This window comes from Hemiscyllium ocellatum, chromosome 25, assembly GCF_020745735.1.
Source record: "Hemiscyllium ocellatum isolate sHemOce1 chromosome 25, sHemOce1.pat.X.cur, whole genome shotgun sequence".
NCBI classification, from domain to species: domain Eukaryota; kingdom Metazoa; phylum Chordata; class Chondrichthyes; order Orectolobiformes; family Hemiscylliidae; genus Hemiscyllium; species Hemiscyllium ocellatum.
The window spans coordinates 7,425,098-7,450,888 of record NC_083425.1 but is presented as its reverse complement, the minus strand read 5'-3'; the positions used below and the strand labels follow the sequence as shown (position 1 = coordinate 7,450,888).

At 41.3% G+C, this 25,791-nt stretch overlaps 1 protein-coding gene across 4 annotated transcripts in view; it reads left to right on the top strand.

Annotated features, from left to right (window-relative positions):
- cep112 (centrosomal protein 112) overlaps positions 1-25,791 on the top strand; it is a 572,452-nt gene that overhangs the window by 22,155 nt on the left and 524,506 nt on the right. For 3 of the 4 annotated variants that reach the window (XM_060844726.1, XM_060844724.1, XM_060844725.1), the window contains exons 2-4: positions 3,147-3,277; positions 8,977-9,167; positions 17,899-18,068. In XM_060844726.1, the coding sequence (XP_060700709.1) occupies positions 3,178-3,277; positions 8,977-9,167; positions 17,899-18,068 (461 nt within the window). In that variant the 5' untranslated portion in view covers positions 3,147-3,177. The remainder of the gene's footprint in view (positions 1-3,146; positions 3,278-8,976; positions 9,168-17,898; positions 18,069-25,791) is intronic. The other variant, XM_060844723.1, reaches the window with a different exon arrangement.

Below are 25,791 nucleotides of genomic sequence, written 5' to 3'. Positions count from 1 at the left end.
CTAGTGTAGGTTAGGTAGGCTTCGGTTGGCGCAACATCAAGGGCCGAAGGGCCTGTACTGCGCTGTATTTTTCTATGTTCTATGTTCTATGTTCTATGACATTTGACATTCAGTCTTAGGTTAGATATGGTCCGAAGACTTAAACATGACTGGACAACTTTATATTATGTTATTAATTCTTTTTAGATATCCAGGAATTTCCAGGAATATCCAAGGTGTGAATGCAGGTTGAGTGTTAGGTAAGATGGGGATTAGAGCAGGTGGGTGACTGAAAAGCTGGGAGTTAATATTTTTTGTGCAGCTGAAGCTGGCAGCAATAGTGAGGTGAATGAGAGAGCCTTTCCTCGCTGCCCCTCAGTTCATGGCAGAGTGAAATCTGGGGACATTATTGGAGATACAAAGTGAAAAATTATTTTCCCTGGTGAGGGAATAGGAAGCATGGGGATTTACCTTTGAAGAAACTACAGGGGATGAGTGAAGGAAGGTTCTTGAATCAATGGCTGCTTGATAATGAGATGCTGAACCAAAATTTACTGTTGTGATGGAGACTCCAATATCATTTCAGAAAGCATTGGATAAATATTTGCAAAGGGTGATTATAAAACATGCCCAGTGTGGCTGGACCGAGATTTAAACAGAACATTTGCACTGTTATGGGAACTCAAGTTCTGCAGTGCTGTCATTTCTGTAATTCCAAGAACACTATTCGTTTTAGAGTCTGAGTGTTTGCAATGTGCTGAGTTTTGAACTAGGTTGAGATATGAATTGAGTTCCAAGTCCACTCCCCTTTGTAATTTCTTGGTTTGGTTTCGGTCAGTTGGTGCTTGCTGGTTTTGAAGTGTGAAGTCCAAGACAGGTTGATCTTCCCAGTTCAGAGTTGTCTTCATGCATAACCAAAGGTAGAGAATTCAGACTATTAAAAGTGGCATGCACTGAATGCCCTTGATTGTATCTTATGCTATGGAAGGAGATTCTAGTTCTAATTTTAGGTCCAATATCCATTTGTTATAGATGTTTTTAATCAAACTGTTCAGAAGTGATTTCACATGCCTCAAGAGCAGGTGGGACTTAAACCTGAGGTTTCTGATCCAGAGGCAGAGACACTAATATGCAATTGCTTCATGTTTCAAGTAAGCTAGTTTGGCAACATTGACTGTCAGATGGTTATGAGAGGAATCTGAATGTTAAGTATTACTATCAGTGCTCTTATTTCAATAACTTGTGATTTAATTATTGATGGAATAAATGTTCTTTACACTTCTAGTGTTCCTCTTTGAGAATTGTTTCCCCGTTTCAGTTTCTCTTATGATGCTCCTGATTTGGTGAAGCTAGCTGTTGATGAATAGCCAAAATTATGTTGGAAAGAGTGCTCGAGTACAGTGTTCAGAGTCCAGGCAAGCATGGAACGAGGAAAGGCTTGATTAACTCAAACTACAACAGTCCATGACTGAATGGTTCTTGATGTGGGGTTTCAAGGCCAGTTTGGCAAAAGTGAAGAATTCAAATGCTTTCTGAAGTTTGAGATTTCATGACCCACTTTGTCATTATCATCTAGGGGAAATTGCTGTAAATCTTTGGGATCTGTCTTGGTCCCACTTGATCTTTGATATTGATTGAGAGGTGTTTGATTGCAGTATATACCCATGTTGCCATGTGTTTATGCTGGGTGTGAGAAATCATTGTATATGTATTGTAGATTGTACTAGAGTTTTAAAATTGTGTAGTAAAATTTGTTTGTTCAAAACCATTGAGTCTTGTGGCATTATTCCCTTAGCAAGTCTCCTATATCCCACCATTTGACTTATCCGCCGCCATTTCCGCCACCTCCAAACGGACCCCACCACCAAGGATATATTTCCCTCCCCTCCCCTATCAGCGTTCCGCAAGGACCACTCCCTTCGTGACTCCCTTGTCAGATCCACACCCCCCACCAACCCAACCTCCACCCCCGGCACCTTCCCCTGCAACCGCAGGAAATGTAAAACTTGCGCCCACACCTCCACACTCACTTCCCTCCAAGGCCCCAAGGGATCCTTCCATATCCGCCACAAGTTCACCTGTACCTCCACACACATCATCTATTGCATCCGCTGCACCCGATGTGGCCTCCTCTATATTGGTGAGACAGGCCGCTTACTTGCGGAACGCTTCAGAGAACACCTCTGGGCCGCCCGAACCAACCAACCCAATCACCCCGTGGCTCAACACTTTAACTCCCCCTCCCACTCCACCGAGGACATGCAGGTCCTTGGACTCCTCCACCGGCAGAACACAACTACACGACGGCTGGAGGAGGAGCGCCTCATCTTCCGCCTGGGAACCCTCCAACCACAAGGTATGAATTCAGATTTCTCCAGCTTCCTCATTTCCCCTCCCCCCACCTTGTCTCAGTCGGTTCCCTCAACTCAGCACCGCCCTCCTAACCTGCAATCCTCTTCCTGACCTCTCCGCCCCCACCCCACTCCGGCCTATCACCCTCACCTTGACCTCCTTCCACCTATCCCACCTCCATCGCCCCTCCCCCTAGTCCCTCCTCCCTACCTTTTATCTCAGCCTGCTTGGCTCTCTCTCTCTTATTCCTGATGAAGGGCTTATGCTCGAAACGTTGAATTCTCTATTCCTGAGATGCTGCCTAACCTGCTGTGCTTTGACCAGCAACACATTTGCAGCTGTGATCTCCAGCATCTGCAGACCTCATTTTTTACTAAATAAATATCCATTACTGGTCCCTAACCAAATGGTAATATTAAATTTTGCAGTCTAGTCTATCGTCATAACACAATTTGGGTGCTTTTCTGGGATCTTAACAAATGACATTTGTATATACCCTGTGATCAGAATGTCCAAAACTTCCAAAACACCAACCACTTAACAACCTGAATATTTTAACTCACTGATCTGTCCCGTTCCCTCAGAAGAGATTGTTTTCAGTGGCGATAGATACATGCTTGACACAAACTGATATTTGAATTGAGGTTTTATTTGCAGGCAGTAAAATTTACTTACCTTTATTCCATGAGTCTGTATTACTTATATTTTGAGAGGATGGATTGACCTGCAATGTTATAATGACTTATCTCTGGGAGTTGAATAAAAATGGTGATGTTTTTGTAAAACCAAGACTTCAGAATTTTTTTCTACATTAGCAGATTGTGGAAACATTACTCAAGGAACAGAATGGCAAACCAGGAAGAAACCTGGGAACAACTGGATTCAGAATTTGACCACTACTTAGTTGACATGAAACCATATGTTCTGAAACTGTTACATAAGTCAGGTAAGCTCTAAAGGGAGAAGGTTTGTTGCTAGTTATTGAAGGATAGTCTCCTCTGGTAGTTTCAGTTATTTGTGTTGTGTTTAATATCAGTGCTAATTTTTAATATTTTATCAGTGCGCAATGCTTTGTGCAGCAGTGAGTAGCAACATAATTAGTGTAAAAGAATTTTTCTTGCTGTTTTCACTAATTCAAGTTGGGGAACTGTGGAGATATCCAAACTTCATAAGCTGGCCATTGTTCCTTATTAGTTGAATGTAAAATTTTAAACCAATGTTCCTATTAAGATGCATTGATCTCAAGTTATTGTTACAAACATCTGGGTGTTCTGATTTAAGATTTATCTACCACCGATCAACTTCATTGAACATGGGAACAGAAGTCACCCATCTGACAGAGGTCAACTGTCCAGTCTGTTCTGGCAACCATTGAGGGGCTGGCTGATCTGTGACCTATTTCCATTTTATCTATTATTCCTCTATATTCCTTAATTGCTTTCACTAACATAAATCTAAGAATGTCAGATTTAGAACTACGAATTCAGCATTAATTGTTGTATTATGAAGAAGGTTCAAAACTTTACCACCTTTTTCCTTGCAGAAGTAATTTGTAGGTTAATTCCTGAAAAGTTTGGCTGAAATGTTTTGACCATGCCCCCTAGCGCTAGACACTTCAGTTGGTGGAAACAGCTAGTAAAACAGGTTTTTCTTGACTTTCAGTCTCTCAAATTTGCAAAAGGACAAACCATCAACCGAAAGAAACATTACAGCTCAAGTGGAGCTGAGGTTCAGGGCTCAGAGTTGGATTTCTGCCTCATGAAGATCAGAAATTTCTCAGACGCTGTATTCTGAACACCCTGCCGTGGTTGTGGGTATGATCGAGCTGGGAAGTTGATTTGCAGATATTTCATACCCTGTCTAGGTGGTATCTTAAGTGCTTTGGAGCCTCCTGTGAAGTGCTGGCGTACTGTCTCTTCTGGAATTTATTTGGTCCTTCAGTATCCATGTAGAACTCAGAGTTGTTCATCCGTAGGGCTTAGGCGGTTGGCACAGGATTCCCATTTCGTTTCTTGTCTTAGCGTGTCTCACCCGTAGGTGTTCAAGGTTTGTGTAAAGGTTTGTAGCTTGGGTGCAGGTTGCCGTGGTTGTCAGTATGTTTGCCAATCATGCAATAAACGGATGCAATAATGTACTGGCAAATCAGAGATTTGACAAAAACAAGATCATTAATTTTAATGAAAATCAGTTCTGTGAAGGTACTCTTGAATCAGTAGTGCAAAGCCTGAAGAAATGATTATTGGATTGAGAAGGAATATTCTGACAGTTACTTGCTTTGCAGTTGATGACCTATGCAATAATAAATGGACACAAAAGAACTTTAAACCAAATAAATAATTGAGGATTGTGAAAACTTAATAAATCATATTAAAGGAGCTTGAATATTTTGTCCTGTGTAGTCAGTGGCATGAATATAACTTCCTTAATAACCATTTTGCCAGTATTTCTTAAATACAGTATAGCAGGATAAAAAAAGCTCTCCTAATAGTGAATTTATCTATTGAGTAAATGAGATATATAAGCCTATAGGGACTATGGTTTGTTCCTGTCTCTTTTTGAATTACAGATTATACCTCTGAAATCTGGCATCCTTAGGACTGTGTCTTTACCAAACTGTAGATCTGGCAGTGTTGGGGTTTGTGCTTTGTAGCATAAAATGAGAAGAAAGACGGTTATTTAGTGAATATAGATTCTGGAAATTCTGGAAAACTAGAAGCAGTGAAAGCCCATTGGAAAAGCATTTGTGCTATATGAATTGCATCGACAGAACATGTTGAATCATACAACAAACTCAGGAAAGGGTTCGAAGAATGAGCTTAGAGGTGGAGTCAGGATTTGGAAACTCTTGTGTGTTGAGAACATGTCAAAATTACTGCCTCCACAGTACAGAGAGAAGCAATGAGGGGCTCTGAAGAAGCCTGCTTGCAGCTTCAATATTGGTTTATGGAGGAGGAATTTGGCAAATGACCCAACCCTGATAGTTATGCAGCACCCACTCCTACATGTACTTGAATTTCCAGGGCAGACTGGTTTAGGCTTGATTGTGATGTCCGCTTCCTGTCTGCAGCAAGTGATAGAGCCAAATGATTCCATAACCAGTGGATCAGATCTAAACTTTGCAGCCCTGCCGTACATCTGGTGTGAATGGTGGTGGACAATTAAATAGTTCACTGGCAGATGAGATGGCTCAACAAATGTCTCCATCCTCTCTAATGGGGGAATGCAGCACTTTTTCTTTTATTCAGTTGTAGGACTTCGTATTACTGGCTGAATCAGCATTTATTGCCTGCCTTTAATTGCCTCTGAGAAGTTGATAATGAGCTATCGCATTGAACTTCTGCAGTCCATATGCTGTTAGGGAGGCAATTGCAGATTTTGACCCAGAAACAGTGAAGGAATGGCAATATTTGAATGTCAGAATGCTGAGTAGCTTGGAGAAGTATTTTCAGGTGGTGGTATTTCCATGTATCTGCCTTGTTCTTCTAAATGGAATTGGGCATTACTTCAAAAAGTATTGTCTGGCAATCTTCGGTGACTTTCTGCAGTGCATTTTGTAGATAATACACTCTGCTGTGCCTGAGCATCAGTGGTGGAATAACTGAATGTTTGTGGATGTGGTCTGTCAAGCTTTTTGATTGTTGGACTGCACTCATCCTGACAATTAGGGAATACTCCATAATTCGTGAGTTGTGCATTGTCGATGGTGAACAGACTTTGGGAAGTCAAGATGTGAGATACTTGATGCAGGATTTGTTGCCTCTGACCTGCTGTTGTCGCCACTCTATTTATATGGTAAGTCCAGATCAGTGCAAAATACAAGGCTGAAACATCCACAACAATCTTCAACCTGAAGTGCTAAGTGGATGATCCATCTTGGTCTCCTCCAGATGTCAACACCATCATGGATGGCAATTTTCAGCAAATTCAATTTGTTCCAGGTGATATCAGACACTGGATATGACAAAGGATTTGGTCCTTGGTAACTTTCCAGCAATAATGTAAACCACCAACACTCAGTAGCGGCAGTGTGTACCAGTTAGAAGATACACATTCCTGATGAATGGATTCCCCTGCTCCTCAGATGCTGCCTGACCTGCTGTGCTTTTCCAGTGCCACACTTTTCAACTCTGACCTCCAGCATATGTGCCCTCACTTTCTCCCAATTAGAAGATGCTTTGCAGAAATTCAGCGAGGCTCCTTAGACAGCACCTTCCAAACTGCCATGACCACTTAGAAGAGCAAGGGCAGCATATACTTGGGCACACTGCCACCTGCAAGTTACCATCCAATATACTTCCCATTCAGACTTAGGAATATATTGCCATTTCATTAGTGTCTCTAGGTCAAATCTTGGTATTCTCTCCTTAATGACATTGTGTGTGTATACATAACACCACATAGATTGCAGCAATTTATGAAGGCAGCTCCCAACCGCTTTCTCAAGAGCAATAGGGATGGGGAATAAATGCTGGCTTGTCTTGTGATACCCACATCCTGTGAATGAATAAATAAAAAATAAAAATCCTTTCTAGCCTGGTAGCATTCACCAGCCTCACTTCCAGATGAAGAATTTGTACAAATCTGTTGTGCTAAGATTTCTTTTTCTCTTTTTATTCTTTCATGAGTTGAGTGTCACTGGCAAGGTCAGCATTTGTTGCCTTAGTTTCCATTGTATTCTGTGGCTAGGTCATTTTGGAGAGCAAGCAGTTGAGAGTTGACCGTATTGCTGTGAATCTGGAATTGTGAATAGTCGGATTAGGAAAGGATGTTGGATTTTCTTCCCTAAAATGTACTTTTATAGGTTACGGTTGCTGTAACTAGGTTCCATATCCATATTTTATTGATTTGTTATGGTGAGTTATTTTTATTTGCCATAGTGAGATTTGTATGTATTTCCTGGAACGTTACTCTGGTATCTTTGGATTACAAGCCCAGTGATGCTGTCACCACACTGTCGTCTTCCCCCAAAAATCCATCTATGTTCAGGAAATGTGCAGATGTGTTCAGGAAATTTAAAGCACTTGTGTTTCAAGAGCTGAGAACAGAAGTAGCTTGCTAGCTTTGATTTTGTGTTTGTTTTAAATATTATGATATTGAGTAGTCCATGTTCCTGTAGTGCTAAAATATTTACTTATCTCAGATGGAAATCAATTAGACTAATCTAAGTATTTTACAACAACTTGATTTTATATAGCATTTCCAATATACTGAAATCTTCGAAGGTGCTTTTCAGGAGCATTATTAAACCACTGAGCTACACACAGAAATAATAAGTCATGTGTCAAAAAGTTTGTCCAATAAATAGATTTTAAGGAATGTGTTTTACAGAGGGGAAGGGAGATTAGATTGCTTAGTGTGGAAACAGGTCCTTCAGCCCAACAAGTCCACACCGACCCTCTGAAGAGCAAACCACCTAGATCCATTCTCCTACATTTACCCCTTCACCTAACACTGTGGGTAATTTAGCGTTGCCAGTTCACCTAACCAGCATATCTCTGGACTGTGGGAGGAAACCGGAGCACCCGGAGGAAACCCACGCAGACACTAGGAGAGTGTGCAAACTCCACACAGACAGTTGCCTGAGATGGGAATTGAATCCGGGTTTCTGGCGCTGTGAGGCAGCAGTGCTAACCACTGTGCCACCATGTTGGTCAAGAGATACAGTGAAAGTAGTGCATAAGCTTGGGCTCCAGACAGTCGAAGGTGTGTCCACCAGCAGTGTAACAATTAAAATTTGGGAATGCACAAGAAGTCAGATTAGGGAATACCTTTCAGTTTTGTGAGGCTGGAGAAGAGTACAGAAGTAGGAAGAAGCAAGGCTTTGGAGGGATTTGAAAATAGGAATTGGAGTTAGAATTTTAATATCAAGAAGTTGCTAGACCAGGAGACAATGTAGGTCAACAAGTGATATGCGGTTGGGATTTAATGTGAGTTATATACTAACAAGGGTCGAATGTGAGAGACCAGCCAGAAGTATATTGGAATAGCTGAATTTAGAGGTGTCAATGACCTGAATTCAACTCTTGTAAACAAATAAACTGAGTCAGGTGAAGTTGGGCAATCTGGTGGAAGTGGGATGAAAGGTCTTAATGATGAGAAGTCAGAAATCCATTTTAGGGTCAAATGTGATGTCGATGTGCAACTTCAGTAATCTTTGTAAGTATACAAGTATAATCAATTATCTTTAATTAAGTTATTTTTTGGTGTCCAAGTGGATAGTTAGAAACCTGCTTTGTGTCTACTATTGGGAAGTTAACTTTTCGGGTCAGTACTCTTCGTAAGTCCTGATGAAAGACCCTGACCCGAAAAGTTGACTTTCCTGCTCCTCTGATGCTGTCTGACCTGCTGTGCTCTTCCAGCTCCACAGTTTATTGACTTTGACTTCCAACATCTGCAGTCCTTATTATCTCCTTGTGTCTACTAATACCCGACACACTCTTATTGCCACCAAGCATGTTCCATAGTGGTATGATGATGTTTTCTTCTGAATTCCGTTTCAGGTTTGTGCCTCTTGATAGAGGGACTGATCTGTATTCTCCCTCTCTGCTATAATAACATGCTTCTTTTACCTGCATGTCAAAGTTTATAGTGTATTGTACATTTAAAGGATGAATGGCTTTTAAAATTTCTATATACATCATATAGAACGCCAGAGATGTGCCTTGTGGATCAAGAAATTATGCGATCCATCTGGAGCTGGAGCCGGAGTAATGGGACGCAAAAACCGAAACATGTATGCTAAGCTTTTACTTCACATGCTGAGACGGGGAGTGCTCGAAGGTCCTTTCACCCACAGACCAGAACCTGGATCGCTTAAAACACTGCCTTCTTACATGGTATGAAGTGTTTATTTAAAAAAAAAATCAATTATTGCATATCGAAGGAATTTGTGTATTGCTGGGCATTGGAGTGCATCAGGGAAAATTAACAAACAGTGAAATTCACAACTAATCTTGAACTGTTGGGCGAAGTTCACATCACAGAATCAGATAAGTTAATTGTTGTTTTAAGTCAGTCCAAGAAAAAGGCTGCAGTAGTGAGGATAGTGGATTCTTTCTTGATTATATATTTTTGGAGATAAGTCTCTTGATTAAACTTAAAATGTAAGCCATAGCTATTAATTTAACCTGGGGCAGTGTTTGTTGAGGAACAAGACGGTGTTATTTTCTGGGTCTGTAGATTGTGAAGGAGCAAAAATGGCCTTTGCAGTGATATGTACTTCTTGTCAGATATGGGAGTTTAAAGAGAGTTTAAGGGTCACTGCGGATTATATCTGCCATAAATGCTGCTGGATGCGAATCTTATCAGATCGAGTGGATCGGTTGGAGAGACAGATACGGTGAGGAATTTGCAGAAGCAACAGTATGTGGTGGATGGCAGTTATAGGAAGGGGGAAAGTCTCAGATACAGTCACATGGATGGGTTAACTCCAGGCAGGGTAAGAGAGGTAGGCAGCTAGTGCAGGAGTATTTTGTGGATATACCCATTTCAAACAGATATGCTGTTTTAGAAAATGTAGGGGGGGTGATGGATTCTCAGGCAAACAGCCAAGTTTCTGGTATTGAGACTGGCTCTAATGCAATGAGGGGTATGTCGGCTTCCAAGAGATCAATTGTGTTAGGGGATTCTGTAGTCAGAGGTACAGACAGATGTTTTTGTGGCCAGCAGAGAAAAAGCAGAATGGTGTGTTGTTTCCCTGGTGCCAGGATCAAGGATGTCTCAGAGAGGGTACAGAGTGTTCTCATGGGGGAGAGGGGCCAGCAGGAGATCATTGTCCACATTGGAAGCAAAGACATTGGAAGGGAAAAGGTTGAGACTTGAAGGGAGATTACAGAGAGTTAGGCAGAAATTAAAAAAGGAGGTCTTCAAGGGTAGTAATATCTGGAATACTCCCAGTGCTATGAGCGAATGAGAGCAGGAATAGGAGGATAGAGCAGATGAATGCATGGCTGAGGAGCTGGTGTATGGGAGAAGGATTCACATTTTTGGATCATTGGAATCCCTTTTGGGGTAGAAGTGACCTGTACAAGGAGGGCGGATTGCACCTAAAATGGAAGGGAACTAATATACTGGCAGGGAAATTTCATAGAACTGCTTGGGAGGATTTAAACTAATAAGTTGGGGGTTGGGACAGGGAGATAGTGAGGAAAGAGATCGATCTGAAATGAATACAGCTGAGAACAGAAGTGAGTCAAACAGTCAGGGCAGGCATGGACAAAGTAAGACTAATAAATTAAACTGCATTTATTTCAATGCAAGGGGCCTAACAGGGAAGGCATATGAACTCAGGGCATGGTTAGCAACACGGTACTGGGATATCATAACGGTAACATGGCTCAGGGATGGGCAGGACTGGCAGCTTAATGTTCCAGGATACAAATGCTATAGGAAGGATAGAAAGGGAGGCAAGAGAGGAGGGGGAGTGGCATTTTTGATAAGGGATAGTATTACAGCTGTGTTCAGGGAGGATATTCCCGGAAACAAACCCAGGGAAGGTATTTAGGTGGAACTGAGAAATAAGAAAGGGATGATCACCTTATTGGGATTGTATTATAGACACCCCAATAGTCAGAGGGAAATTGAGAAACAAACTTGTAAGGAGATCTCAGCTATTTGTAGTTACGGTAGGGAATTTTAACTTTCCAAACATCGACTGGGACTGTCATAGTGTTAAAAGTTTAGATGGAGAGGAATTTGTTAAGTTTGTACAAGACAATTTTCTGCTTCAGTATGTGGATGTACCTACTAGAGAAGTTGAAAAACTTGACCTAGTCTTGGGAAATAAGGCAGGGCAGGTGACTGAGGTGTCAGTGGGGGAGCACTTTGGGGCCGGCAACCATAATTCTATTAGTTGTAAAATAGTGATGGAAAAGGATAGACCAGATCTAAAAGTTGTAGTTCTAAACTGGAGAAAGGCCAATTTTGATGGTATTAGACAAAACTTTCGAAAGCTGCTTGGAGGCAGATATTCGCTGGTTAAGGGATGGCTGGAAAATGGGAAGCCTTCAGAAATGAAATAACAAGAATCCAGTGAAAGTATATTCCTGTCAGGGTGAAAGGGAATGCTGGATGACTAAAGAAATTGAGGGTTTGGTTAAGAAAAAGAAGGAAGCGTTTGTCAGGTACAGACAGGATAGATCGAGTGAGTCCTTAGAGTATGAAGGAAGTAGGAGTATACGTAAGAGGGAAATCAGGAGGGCAAACTGGGGACGTGAGGTAGCTGTGGTTCTGTTCGCCGAGCTGGAAGATTTTGCTGCAAACGTTTCGTTCCCTGGCTAGGGAACATCATCAGTGCTATTGGAGCCTCCTGTGAAGCTCTAGACTTTAAACATGAGGTAGCTTTGGCAAATAGAATTAAGGAGAATCCAAAGGGTTTTTACAAATACATTAAGGACAAAAGGGTGACTAGGGAGAGAATAGGGCCCCTCAAAGATCAGCAAGGCGGCCTTTGTGTGGATCCACAGAAAATAGGTGAAATACTAAATGAACATTTTGCATCAGTATTTACTGTGGAAAAGGATATGGAAGATATAGATTGTAGGGAAATAGATGGTGACATCTTGCAAAATGTCCAGTTTACAGAGGAGGAATTGCTGGATGTCTTGAGATGGTTAAAGGTGGATAAATCTCCAGGACTTGATCAGGTGTATACGAGAACTCTGTGGGATGCTAGAGAAGTGATTGCTGGGCCTCTTGCTGAGATATTTGTATCGTCGATAGTCACAGGTGAGGTTCCGGAAGACTGGAGGTTGGCAAACGTGGTGCCACTGTTTAAGAAGGGCAGTAAAGACAAGCCAGGGAACTATAGACCGGTGAGCCTGACCTCGGTGGTGGACAAGTTGTCGGAGGGACAGGATGTGCATGTATTTGGAAAGGCAAGGATTGATTCGGGATAGTCAACATGGCTTTGTGCGTGGGAAATCATGTCTCACAAACTTGATTGAGTTTTTGAAGAAGTAACAAAGATGATTGATGAGGGCAGAGCAGTAGATGTGATCTATATGGACTTCAGTAAGGCATTCGACAAGGTTCCCCACGGGAGACTGAATAGCAAGCTCGATCTCATAGAATACAGGAAGAACTAGCCATTTGGATACAGAATTGGCTCAAAGGTAGAAGACCGTGGGTGGTGGTGGAGTGTTGTTTTTCAGACTGGAGGCCTGTGACCAGTGGAGTGCCACAAGGATCGGTGTTGGGATTTGGATGCGAGCATAAAAGGTACAGTTAATAAGTTGGAGGTGTGGTGGACAGCGAAGAGGGTTACTTCAGATTACAATAGGATCTGGACCAGATGGGCCAATGAGCTGAGAAGTGGCAATGGAGTTTAATTGAGAGAAGTGTGAGGTGCTGCATTTTTGGAAAGCAAATCTTAGCAGGACTTATACACTTAATGGTAAGGTCCTAGGGAGTGTTGTTGAACAAAGAGACCTTGGAGTGCAGGTTCATAGCTCCTTGAAAATGGAGTCACAGGTAGATAGGATAGTGAAGAAGTCGTTTGGTATGCTTTCCCTTATTGGTCAGAGTATTGAGTACAGACGTTGGGAGGTCATGTTGCGGCTGTACAGGACATTGGCTAGGCCACTGTTGGAATACTGCGTGCAGTTCTGGTCTCCTTCCTATTGGAAAGATGTTGTGAAACTTGAAAGGTTTCAGAAAAGATTTACAAGGATGTTGTCAGGGTTGGAGGATTTGAGCTACAGGGAGAGGCTGAACAGGCTGGGGCTGTTTTCCCTGGAGCGTCGGAGGCTGAGGGGTGACCTTATAGATGTTTACAAAATGATGAGGGTCATGGATAGGATAAATAGACAAAGTCTTTTCCCTGGAGTGGGGGTGTCCAGAACTAGAGAGCATAGGTTTAGGGTGCGAGGGGAAAGATATAAAAGAGACCTAAGGGGCAACTTTTTCTCACAGAGGGTGGTACGTGGCTGGAATGAGCTGCCAGAGGAAGTGGTGGAAGCTGGTACAATTGCAACATTTAAGAGGCATTTGGATGGGTATATGAATAGGAAGAGTTTGGAGGAATATGGACCGGGTGCTGGCAGGTGGGACTAGATTGGGTTGGGATATCTGGTCAGCATGGACGGGTTGGACTGAAGGATCTGTTTCCATGCTGTGCATCTCTTTGACTCTGACTCTAAATGAAAGTAAATTCTGTATGTGGCCTCTAAGGGCTATACCGTTATTAACATAATTTGGTGTTCCTGCTTTCATTTATTCATTCATGGGATGTGCAAAATGTTGACAAGGGCAGCATTTGTTGCCCATCTCTAGTTGCCCTTGAACTGAGTGGCTGAGGTTTTACCACAATGAATGACCATTTCATAAATACAACCAAAGCGCTGGAGAAGCTCAGCAAATCTGGCAGCATCTGTGGAAAGAGATAACCAGATTTAATGTTTCATGTGTAATATTTCTCTTCTTCAGAGCTGGGGAGTTATTGGATTCAAAATATTTCTAAATATTACTCACAACTTGTAAGCCCAAACCTAGATAAAATCCAAATTTTGTCACATTTGATCGTGGACCGCTTCAACATCTGAGGAGTCGTGAATGGCCAATGAATATTGTGCTGTCATTGGCGAATATCCCCACTTTCGAATTTATGATGGAAGGAAGGTCATTGATGAAACAGCTGAAGATGGTTGTGTCTTAGGACACTGCCCTGAGGCACTCCTGCATAAATGTCCTGGAGCTGAGATGACTTTGAAGGAGTAACCAAGAAAGTAGATGAGGGCAATGTGGTTGGCATTGTCTACGTGGACTTTAGCAAGGCCTTTGATCAGATACTCCATGGTGAATGGTTGGGTAAGGTTAAATCTCATGGGATCCAGGGAGATCTGGTCAATTGGATACAAAATTTGCTTGAAGGTAGAAGGCAGGAATTGGTGATAGAGGTTTGTTTTCAACTTGGAGGCCTGTAATGACTGGTGTACTACAGGAATTGGTGCTGGTTCTTCTGTTGTTTGTCATTGATGCAAATGATTTAGATGAGAATTTAGGAGGAATGTAGAGAAAGTTTGTGGATGACTGGTATAGTGGACAGTGAAGAAGGATATCTGGGAATACAGCGAGATCTTGATCAGCTAGGCGGTGAGTTGACGAACAGCAGATGGAGTTTAATTTAGATAAATTCAAGTTGTTGCATTTTGGTAGGCCAAACCAGTCAATATTAGGTACCTGGGGAGTGTTATAGAACAAAGTTATCTAGGGTTACAGGTTCATAGCTCCTTGAAAGTGGAGACAGCTGTAGTCAAGTTGGTGAAGAAGGTTTTCGATGTGCTGGCTTTCATCTGTCAGAGCATTGAGTACAGGAGTTGGGGCGTTTTGTTGCAGCTGTACAAGATGTTGATAAGGCCACATTTGGAGTACTGCATGCAGCTCAGGTCACATTACTATAGAAAAAATATTAAACTGGAAATAGCGTAGAAAAGATTTACTAGGATGCTGTGTGGATTGGAAGATTTGAGTTATGAGGAGAGGCTGGGGCTATTTTCCCCTGGAACATAGGAGACTAGAGGCAGAGTTAAGGTAGATAGCCAACAGCTTTTATCCATGGTTGGGGGTGGGGGGGGCTCTAAAACTAGAGGACATAGGTTTAAGGCGAGAGGGGGAAGATTCAAAAGGGTCCAGAGGGGCAGTTGTTTTCACACAGGGTGGTGAATGGCTGGAACAGAGTTAGTGGTGTAGGTGAGTACTATTTTGTCATTTAAGAAACACTTGGATAGATACTTGGATGGAATAGGTATGAGGGAGAGAGACCAAACTCAGACAAATGGGGCTAGATTAATTGTGAAAACTGGGCTGCATGGACAAGTTGGGCTGAAGGGCCTGTTCACAAGTTATAAACCTTTATGTGCTGCAAGACGAGCTGAGCTTCTCCAGTACATAGTTTTTATTTCAAGTCTCCAGCATCTGTAATATTTTGTTTTCAATGACCAGTTTCACAGTAATCAATAGATTAGCCTTCAACTTCGCATTTCATTAATTGCTTAAATTTCACTGGATGCCATCGTTGGATTTGGGGCATTATAGAATTCAGATTTCAGAATACACAGACAGTAGTTGAATTTGCTCTCAAAGTCTCCAAACTCACCAGACAACATTCAACCATTGCAGAGAAAACATGACCCTACGTGTGGTAGACAGAATCTGTGAAGAGCTGCTCCCCAGTTGGAAATTCTTTCTTTCCAGCTCCTGTAATAAGATTCGGTCTGTCTCAAACTCCTTTACTCTCAGATTTCTTTAAAGATTTAAAGTGACGGAATCTGTGAATGATGGAGCAGCAAGAATGAGTACCCAATGAGTTAGGGTCATTCTGCTGGTCTGTGTGGGATGCTGAGTTAGGCTGGAGCTGTGGGGTTGATGGACTTATGGACCTACTGTCTCTGAATGCTGCATTGGCTTGAGAGAATGCATTATTTGATCTGTGTTGTACTTTTGGCAAACATGGTTGAGCTTGTACAGTTTTAGTTGTCCTGTCATAGGGAGGATGGTATTAATTGGAGAGGGTTCAGAAAAGGTTTATTAGGATGTTGCTGGGACTGGAGGGTTTGAATTTGAATTGGATAGGCTGGGACATTTTTCATTGGAGCATAGAAGGTTGAGGAATGATCCTGTAGAGGTTTAAAAAGTCATGAGGTGCTGAGATGAGGTGAATAGCAAAGGTCTTTTCCTGAGGTTGAGGAAATTCAAATTAGGGGGCATATTTTTAAGGTGTGAGGGGAAAGAGTTAAAAGGAACCTGGAGGGCATGTTCACATACAGGGTGGCTTTTATATGCATTGAACTGCCAAAAAGAGTGGTAGATACTGGTACAGTTATAACATTTAAAAGACATTTGGGTAGGTACATGAAAAGGAAAGGTTTAGAGGGGTATGGCCGAAGCACAGGCAAGTGAGACTAGTTCAGTTTGGGAAACTTTGTTGGCATGGATGAGTTGGACCAAAGGATCTGTTTCTGTGCTGTATGGTTCTATAACTCTGACTTATTTTAGGAGAGATTTTCAAATTTGGAGGAGTAGAGCTTACCCATCTTCTCCAACAACGTTTTCTGAAAATCTGGGACAAACTAAATCTCTGCTGATCTCAGGGATGCTGCCAATTAAAAAACCTTTCTACACCCTTGTTAAATTTTCTCAATGTCCTGAGATCCACTGCACTCTAAGGTGGTAAATGCCACAGTTTTATGACCTTTTGAGAGAAGTAATTTCTCCTCCTGTCTGTTTTTAAATCTGTTACGCCTTATTCTAAAACTGTGACCTTTCTTTCTAGATTGCCTCACAAGAGGAAGCAGCCTTTGTAATTCCCTTTAGCATGTTATATACTTCAATTCTGTTTTCTCTAATTTTTCTAAACTCTACAAAGTATTGACCTAAACTACTCATCTTCTCATGAAACAAATCCTTCACCTCTAGAATCAATCCCGTGAATCGCCTTTTGAACTGCCTTCAATGCAATGACATCCCTCCTCAAGTAAGGGGACCAAACTTTTATGCACGTATTCCTGGTGGGGTCTCACTAATGCCTTGTACAGTTGCGGAAACAGTTCCGTCCTTATATACTCTATTCCTTTAGCAATAAATTTCATTTAGCTTTCTTATATACCACCATTTTCAACAAAATGAGCATGAAATTTTTTTCTAATTGGTCTCATTGTACACAAACCAAAAGCAAGACATTTGTAAAGACTTCCTAGTATTCAAGTAATTAAGAGCAGATAGGATATCACTTTTAGCATTTGAACCAAGACTATATAGTGCAGAACATATAGTATATATTAATTTTGCTCTTTTACTGCCTCCTTTCTATTCGGACTCCTGGTTCATTTTCAACCTCTGCTCGTGCAAATGCTCCATTGTAGCTATCTGTGATGAAGTGCGTAAAAGTAGTTGGCACTTATTGCCCTACAATGATTTGAGGGTTGCAACATTTGTGGCATTGCCAAAGGACTAATATATAATGCAGGCTAGTTGCTGTATAGTCAAGAAGTGATTGTCTCTCCTGGCTATAATGAACAATTATTACAGGACTATGTGCTCATTTAATGTGTGGTTTCATGCTGTGCTGCGAGTTTGAGTACTTTACAGACAATGTAAGGAGAAGGCAAAGTCAAGTAATGTTTTCAGACTTCAATTTCAAAATAACACTGTGATATACATGGCAACCATAGTTATGCAAGGCTTATAGTTGTATTAGGTAAGAACTAATTTATCATTGTGTCTTTAGACTGGGAGACTTACATCGACGTAGAGTTCAAGTATAGCCTAATGTAGTTTTTTTTCCAGTTTGTTCTAACTCCAGCTATCCTCTGATATTTATACCTGGCGATCTGAAGCTCTGTGACATCATTGTAAAATTATTCTAGTGTCTTGAAAACCTCAGCTAACATGTAGTGTTGGGCATTTTAGCAATCTTGGAAAAAACTCAATAAAATTAAAGAAAAGAATATAATAAGAATTATCTCAAGGTTATCAAACTAATGAATTGTGAAGTCACTGTTGAATGAAGCATATAATCTCACGGAAGTCTCAGTAAATTAATTCAGTTTTTGTTTCTTTTATTAATTGCAGTCAATATACTTTGATGAGCCCAGCTTTTCAAAACCACTTGATCATGGAACTGAAGGATTACCAGACTGGGTAACAGGAGAGCTGGGTTCAGGGGATTCAAAATCCAGTGGCTCCTGGAGAAGTGGCTCTAAAGATAATGAATCTTCTGACTTTCCACGTGTTGTTCACAGGTCTGTTTTATTAAAAACAAATCTATTTTAGGCCCTGTTACACTTTCTCCTGTTGTACTGAATATAAAGTTTCAACAACCCTACTATCCGCCTAACTTTTACTGTTGTGCCGAGGAACTCCAGTAGGTTCCACATGAGGAAATAGTTGCTAGGAAACACAGAATTGAATCTTATTTGTTTCAGGTTGCATTGATTCTATTTAGTGCTGTGATTGAAGTAATTTGAAGAGGAAGTTCACCTTAAACCATTTGTTACTTTGCCCATCTCAAAAACAAACCACAGTATTCTGTGCACACTGGATGACTTAAGTACTTCGTCTAAATTGAGTAAATTAATACTCATGACAGTTTTGTCGAATTCATTCCAATATAGATCAAGCTATTTCTACAAGACTACATAAGCGGTATTGATAAAGTTGGTCATGTGTTGCTGAACCACGCAACCTAGAAAGTTCCAGATTCAGTTACCAGTCCATACCGATTGAATTAAATGATCTTAGATAATATTGTGGCAGATCACTCAGGATTCTGATTTTTGTCAAGCCTGACTTGTTGAAAAGTGTGTGTCAAGTCAGGATCAGACAAAGCTGTGAATCAGAACATTCTGATGCAAGGTCATCATTGACCTTTAAAAACAACTGTTTCTCTCCCAACTGCTAACTGACATGTTGACTGTTTTCAGCATTTTAGATTCTTATTTCTGATTTCAAGCAGCTGTGGTGTTTTGCTGTTGTTTATTATCCTTGATGTTCTGATCAATATTTATCCTTCAATCAGCATCTTAACAAACTTTAGTTCATTGGGGAGCAAAGCTGCACCAATATGTTAGAGCTGTATGAAAAAGTTAAAACAGAGGAACTTTGCAGTTATGAAAATGACAAGGTAAAAGATCTTCACTATGTTAGCATCAAAAATACTCAAAACCTGGTTTACTTTATGTAAAGAGATTAAATATGGTGTCTGCTCTGTTGCAAATGCAGTGAAAGGCATTGGAATGATTGTCTCTTTAATTCAAGTCAGAAAAAGAGTAAATACTGACCCTGTAGTAGATGATTGGATAACATTTAATATAATGGTACATTGTACAAAGTTAGAACTGTTCTCCCCAGAGCAGAAAAGTATATGAGTTATTTAAAGGTTACAGAAGATAACTTAAGAGTTACTTCCAAAGTGACGAGAAGTTTTAAGAATGGTTGGAAAAGATGTATGTGTTATCAGAATTCATATAGATGTAATCACTATATAGATCTATGACAGAATTTCTCATCTTCAAATAACTGTCCAACTCACCAGTTTTTGAATTGTTTATGGAATCAGATTCCACCATTTCTTCCATTAGGTCTAACATAACTGGATTTGAGCAACCCAGTGAAAAAGACTTTGCTTCACCTCCCCTCTAAGTCTAAATGACTTGTATGTATTGACTTACTCACCATAGAGACTATTACTCTATCAAAGCTTTTCATCACTTTGAAACCCTATGTTAAGTCATTCATTTTCTCTTCCACCCTAACAAGGGTGCTACAGTGGCTCAGTGGTTAGCTTTGCTGCCTCACAGTGCCAGGGACCCAGGTTTGATTCCAGCATCAGGCGACTGTCTGTGTGGAGATTGCACATTCTCCCCATGTTTGTGTAGGTTTCCTCTAGCTGCTCCGGTTTTCTCCCACAATCCAAAGATGTGCAAGTTAGTAGGATTAGCAATGCTAAATTGCCAATAGTGTTCAGGGATGTGTAGGTTGGGTGCATTAGTCAGGTGTAGAGCAATAGAGTAATGTGTCTGGGAGCGTTACTCTTCAGAGGGTTGGTGTAGACTTTGTTGGATCAAGTGGCCTGTTTGCACACTGTAGGGAGTTTATGATTCTATCTTTTCTATTTGTCAGTGTCTGCTGTGACAAATGAGCTCTCTCTTTCCTTTATTGTTTAAATATTATTTTAAAGTGACCCTGAAAGTTTTACATCAGTTTTTGTTCATCATCTTTTAGTTATCAATTCCACATTAGTACGTACTGACTTAATTCCTTTGTGAGTTACTTTTATAACCAAATGTTTCTTGAAGCATGGCTCAGAAATAGCAACCTTGGTTCTGATAGTTGAGAGTTAAAACCCAGGATATAAGACAAACACTTGAATTGTTTTTTTAGGTTTATATGGTGTCAAGAGTTTAAATTCTTAATATGCTTCATGGGTTCCATGTTGTTTTGTGTAAAATGTGACCATGTTCCCTGGGATTCAATTTTGGAACGTTCAGGGTGCCTGTTCAAACTGGATTTTGTTTAGCAGTACTGCATATTGAACTCAAGGTGGAGCTGCATATCCAATTAATCCTTGAATTCGTTTTAGGAATTTTTGCAACCTTTTTTGTATGAGATTGTGTATACATTCTTCACATATATTTGATTCTGTACTCATTGTTTTTCGTTCTGTCATTTAATCATAAAATTTAATGGTCTTGAATATATCTCAGACATTAATTATGTTCAGTTCATTTTTCTATTATTACGTCACAATAAAAATTGTAAGAAAAAGTAGGAATTTAGCCTTCAATGATCTTGCTTTATAATTAATAACTTGTAAAGACCGTGGTTTTTATTGTTGCACTATGCACTGAAGCAAGAGAAAACTGTTTTGAAACCCAGAGATTTACAAGATGGCTGTGTGTTTTGAAAGTATGGAATTTGATGTTTATTGTGAATTCTGTTTATGTAGCAATGGGTTCCAGTAATGTGCAAATAAAGTGGAGATGAAGGGTTGTTTACAAGTGAAGTTGATTGGTTTGTGGGTTAGGGACTAATTATCAGACAAAGGACCTCTGCTTAACAACAGCATGGTGATTGGTTGTCACTTCGGTGAACAGCTTGGGCTGTGAACAAGGTTGAGAGAGTCTAGCTAGAACAGGAGAGAATCCAGCAAAGATACAGCAGCCAAAGGAAGCACTTTCCATCTCTGCAGTAAGGCACTTGAAGAAAACCAGCTTATTCTTCAGCAAATGCTGCAAGTTGTGACTTTGAATTGGATAAGACGGAGCACTTCCATGAGTGAATCAGCCACCACTTGCCTCTTCCAAACCATTGGAAGCATTTAGAAGGAGAAACCTTCAGATCAGCAAGAACCGACTCAATGTATCTTGGGAGTTTATAAAGGGTTTAGAATTTTCACTTGTAGGGTTTAATTAATTTTGTTTAATTGTGACTTATGGCTAGAATTTAATGATTTAATAAATAATGATTCCTTGTTAAGTACAGAGACCTGGCCCATGTTTTCTATCAACCTGGGTCTGGAAATTGGGTAGCTTGGGGAATTTATGTATTTCTTTTAATATGTTAATTTTTGTGACAACTCCTGAAGTAGTGAAGCTTAATTTCTACCCCAGTGAGTCATGATAAAGTTTGATGATCTTGACTGGGTTTAGATTTGTTGTATTTGATTTGAAATCTTTGCAATGAGTATTTGGGTGTGGTATTGGTAAATAATATTGGAGAAAGAAAATACCAGATTCTGAAATGGCACCAGAAACAGCAAAGGCTTTCCTGCAAGTGGCAGAGTTGTCAGTTAGTCATTTTAAGAGAATTTTTAAAACTCAAGTTGATTTTGATGAGTAAACTGTAGGTATCATTGACTGACAGAGCTAGAAAGTTAAAAATATTCAAGATACTAGCATAGCACTTGGGTTTAGAGGAAATGCAGAAGAGTCCAAGTACTTGGGATGGTGAAATGTCACAATCCGGTGGTAATCAGTTACAATTAAAGTTGTTAGAGCAGAAAGGAAGAATGAAAACAAGTGGAGTTGGAATTCCAACTGGAAGAGAAAGATAAGGAGAAAGCTGAGCACCTTTTAGATTAGAATTACAAAGGGAAAGAGAACAAAGTTGAGAGGAAGAGAGAGAATGTGAATATCAGCTTAAATTGGCATTCCTCCAATTTACAAGCACAAATACAAAAGTGAACTGGTGCGCAACTGTAATTCTCATCCTGAAGATGGCACACTTAGTTCAGTGCAATACCAAGGATATTCAAACTAGAACAAAGAAAAACTTGTGATTACAAACTACCTTTCACAACCTCAGGACAACTGCTCCATCTACGTGGGTGCAAAGCCACGCAGCAATCCAGATCTTACCCTGAAGAGAACACTGGCACACAAGTGCCTTTAAGATACGTGCACGTGTGATTGATTATCAATCTAAAGAGTGTGCAACAGATTGGCCATGCCATAAGTGTTCATTGTTTGTTTTCCTTGCTGTCACCCTTCATGTTGTTTCCAGAATACCTTGTCGTAGAGTCCTGTACATCTCTATGACGAAAACAGCTCCTTCGGTCCAACTTGTCCATGCTACCAGCTATCCCAACCCAATGTAGTCCCACCTGCCAGCATCGGGCCCATATTCCTCCAAACCCTTCCTAGTCATGTACCCATTCAGATGCCTTTTAAATGTTGCAATTGTACTAGCCTCCACCACTTCCTCTCGCAGCCCATTCCATACACGTACCACTTTGAGTGGAAATGTTGCCCCTTGGATCTCTATTATTTATTTCCCCTCTCACCCTAAACCCATGCCCTCTAGTTCTGGACTCCCCACCCCAGAGGAGGGACTTTGTCTACTTATCCTATTCAGGGAAGCCTGAGGGACAAGATGTACATGTACAGTAGCGCCACGACTTACGAACTTAATCCATTCCGGGACCCGGTTCGCGAACCAAAGTTCACGAACTGAACCAATTCTTCCCATTGTTCGATTAGCGTAAGAATGCATGGACGTAGCAACGAATGCTGTTCACAGCGCACGTGCCAAAGACGAACTGAATGAGATCATGCGAGGCCCGAGAGCTATTGCGTTCAATAAGCACGTAGCAAAGCAGAACAATGAAACTACGTGGTCGCACATGGGCTTTTTCTGTTTGTACCTTCGTTCGTACCTTGAATTTCGTACGTACGTTGAAGCAAAGTTTTACGTACAATCCTGTTCGGAAACCAATTTGTTCGTGAAAGGGGTTGCTCATATGTCGAGGCACTACTGTATTTGTAAAGGCAAGGACTGATTAGGGATAGTCAGCATGGCTTTGTGCGTGGAACATCATGTCTCACAAACTTGATTGAGTTTTTTGAAGAAGTAGCAAAGAAGATTGATGAGGGAAGAGCAGTAGATGTGATCTACATGGACTTCAGTAAGGCGTTTGACAAGGTTCCCCATGGGAAACTGATCAGCAAGGTTAGATCTCACGGAATACAGGGAGAGCTAGCCATTTGGATACAGAAGTGGCTCAATGGTAGAAGACAGAGGGTGGTATGGAGTGTTGTTTTTCAGACTGGAGGCCTGTGACAAGTGGAGTGCCACAGGGATCGGTGCTGGGTACTCAACTTTTTGTCATTTGCATAAATGATTTGGATGCGAGCATAAGAGGTACAGTTAGTAAGTTTGCAGATGACACCAAAATTTGAGGTGTAATGGACAGCGAAGAGGGTTACCTCAGATTACAACAGGATCTTGAACCAGATGGGCCAATGGGCTGAGAAGTGGCAAATGGAGTTTAATTCAGGTAAATGCGAGGTGCTGCATTTTGGGAAAGCAAATCTTAGCAGAACTTATACACTTAATGGTAAGGTCCTTGGGAGTGTTGCTGAATAAAGGGACCTTGGAGTGCAGGTTCATAGCTCCTTGAAAGTAGTGTCACAGGTAGATAGGATAGTGAAGAAGTCGTTTGGTATGCTGTCCCTTATTGGTCAGAGTATTGAGTACAGACGTTGGGAGGTCATGTTGCGGCTGTACAGGACATTGGCTAGGCCACTGTTGGAATATTGCGTGCAATTCTGGTCTCCTTCCTATTGGAAAGATGTTGTGAAACTTGAAAGAGTTCAGAAAAGATTTACAAGGATGTTGTCAGGGTTGGAGGATTTGAGCTACAGGGAGAGGCTGAACAGGCTGGGGCTGTTTTCCTTGGAGCGTCGGAGGCTGAGGGGTGACCTTACAGAGGTTTACAAAATGATGAGGGGCATGGATAGGATAAATAGGCAAAGTCTTTCCCTGGGGTCGGGGAGTCCAGAACTAGAGGGCATAGGTTTAGGGTGAGAGGGAAAAGAGACCTAAGGGGCAACTTTTTCACGCGGAGGATGGTATGTGTGTGGAATGAGCTGCCAGAGGAAGTGGTGGAGGCTGGTACAATTGCAACATTTAAGAGGCATTTGGATGGGTGTAGGAGTAGGAAAGGTTTGGAGGGATATGGACCGGGTGCTGGCAGGTGGGACTAGATTGGGTTGGGATATCTGGTCGGCATGGACGGGTTGGACCGAAGGGTCCATGCTGTACATCTGTATGACTCTATGCTCCTCATGATTTTATAAACCTCTATAAGGTCACCCCACAACCTCCAATGCTCTAAGAAAAACAGTCCCAGCCTACTCAACCTCTCCCTACAGCTCAAATCCTCCAAACCTGTCAACGTCCTTGTAAATCTTTTCTGAACCCTTTCAAGTTTCACAACTTCCTTCCAGTAGGAAGGAGACTAGAATTGCAAGCAATATTCCAAAAGTGGCCTACCCAATGTCCTGTACAGCTGCAACATGACCTCCCAACTCCTATACTCAATACTCTGACCAATAAAGGAAAGCTTATCAAAATCCATCTTCACTATCCTATCTACCTGTGACTCTACTTTCAAGGAACTATGAACTGGCACTCCAAGGTCTGTGTTTAGCAACATTCCCTAGGACCTTACTATTAAGTCCTCTTAAGATTTGCTTTCCCAAAATGCACCTCACATTTGTCTCAATTAAACTCTATCTCCCACTCCTCAGCCCATTGGATCCAGATCCTGTGGTAATCTGAGGTAACCTCCTTCGCTTTCCACTACATCTCCAATTTTGGTGTCATCTGCAAACTTACGAACTGTACCTCTTATGCTCACATCCAAATCATTTATGTAAATGACGAAAAGTAGAGGGCCCAGCACCGATCTTTGTGGCACTCCACTGGTCACAGGCCTCTAGTCTGAAAAACAACCCTCCACCACCACCCTCTGTCTTCAACCTTTGAGCCAATTCTGCATCCAAGTGGCTTGTTCTCCCTGTATTCCATAAGATCTAATCAGTCTCCCATGGGGAACCTTATCGGATGCCTCACTGAAGTCATGTCCACAGCTCTGTCCTCTTCAGTTCTCTTTGTTACTTCAAAAAAATTAATCAGGTTCATGAGACATGATTTCCCACACACAAAGCCATGTTGACTATCCCTAATCAGTTCTTGCCTTTCCAAATACGTGTACATTCTGATCCTCCGGGTTCCCTCAAACAACTTGCCCACCACTGACATCAGGCTCACTGGTCTATAGTTCCCTGGCTTGTCCTTACCACCTTAAACAGTGGCACCACATTTGCCAACCTCCAGTCTTCTGGCACCTTACCTGTGACTATCGATGATGCAAATATCTCAGCAAGAGACCCAGCAATCACCTCCCTAGCTTCCCACAGCTTTCTAGGGTACATCTGATCAGGTCCTGAGGATTTATCCACTTTTATGCATTTCAAGACATCCAGCACTTCCTCTTCTGTAAATTGGACATTTTTCAAGATGCCACCATCTATTTCCCTACATTCGATATCTTCCATGTCCTTCTCCACAGTAAACACACATGCAAAATACTTGCTTAGTGTCTTCCCCCATCTTCTGTGGTTCCACAAAAAGGCCATCTTGCTGATCTTTGAGGGGTCCTATTCTCTTCCTAGTTACCCT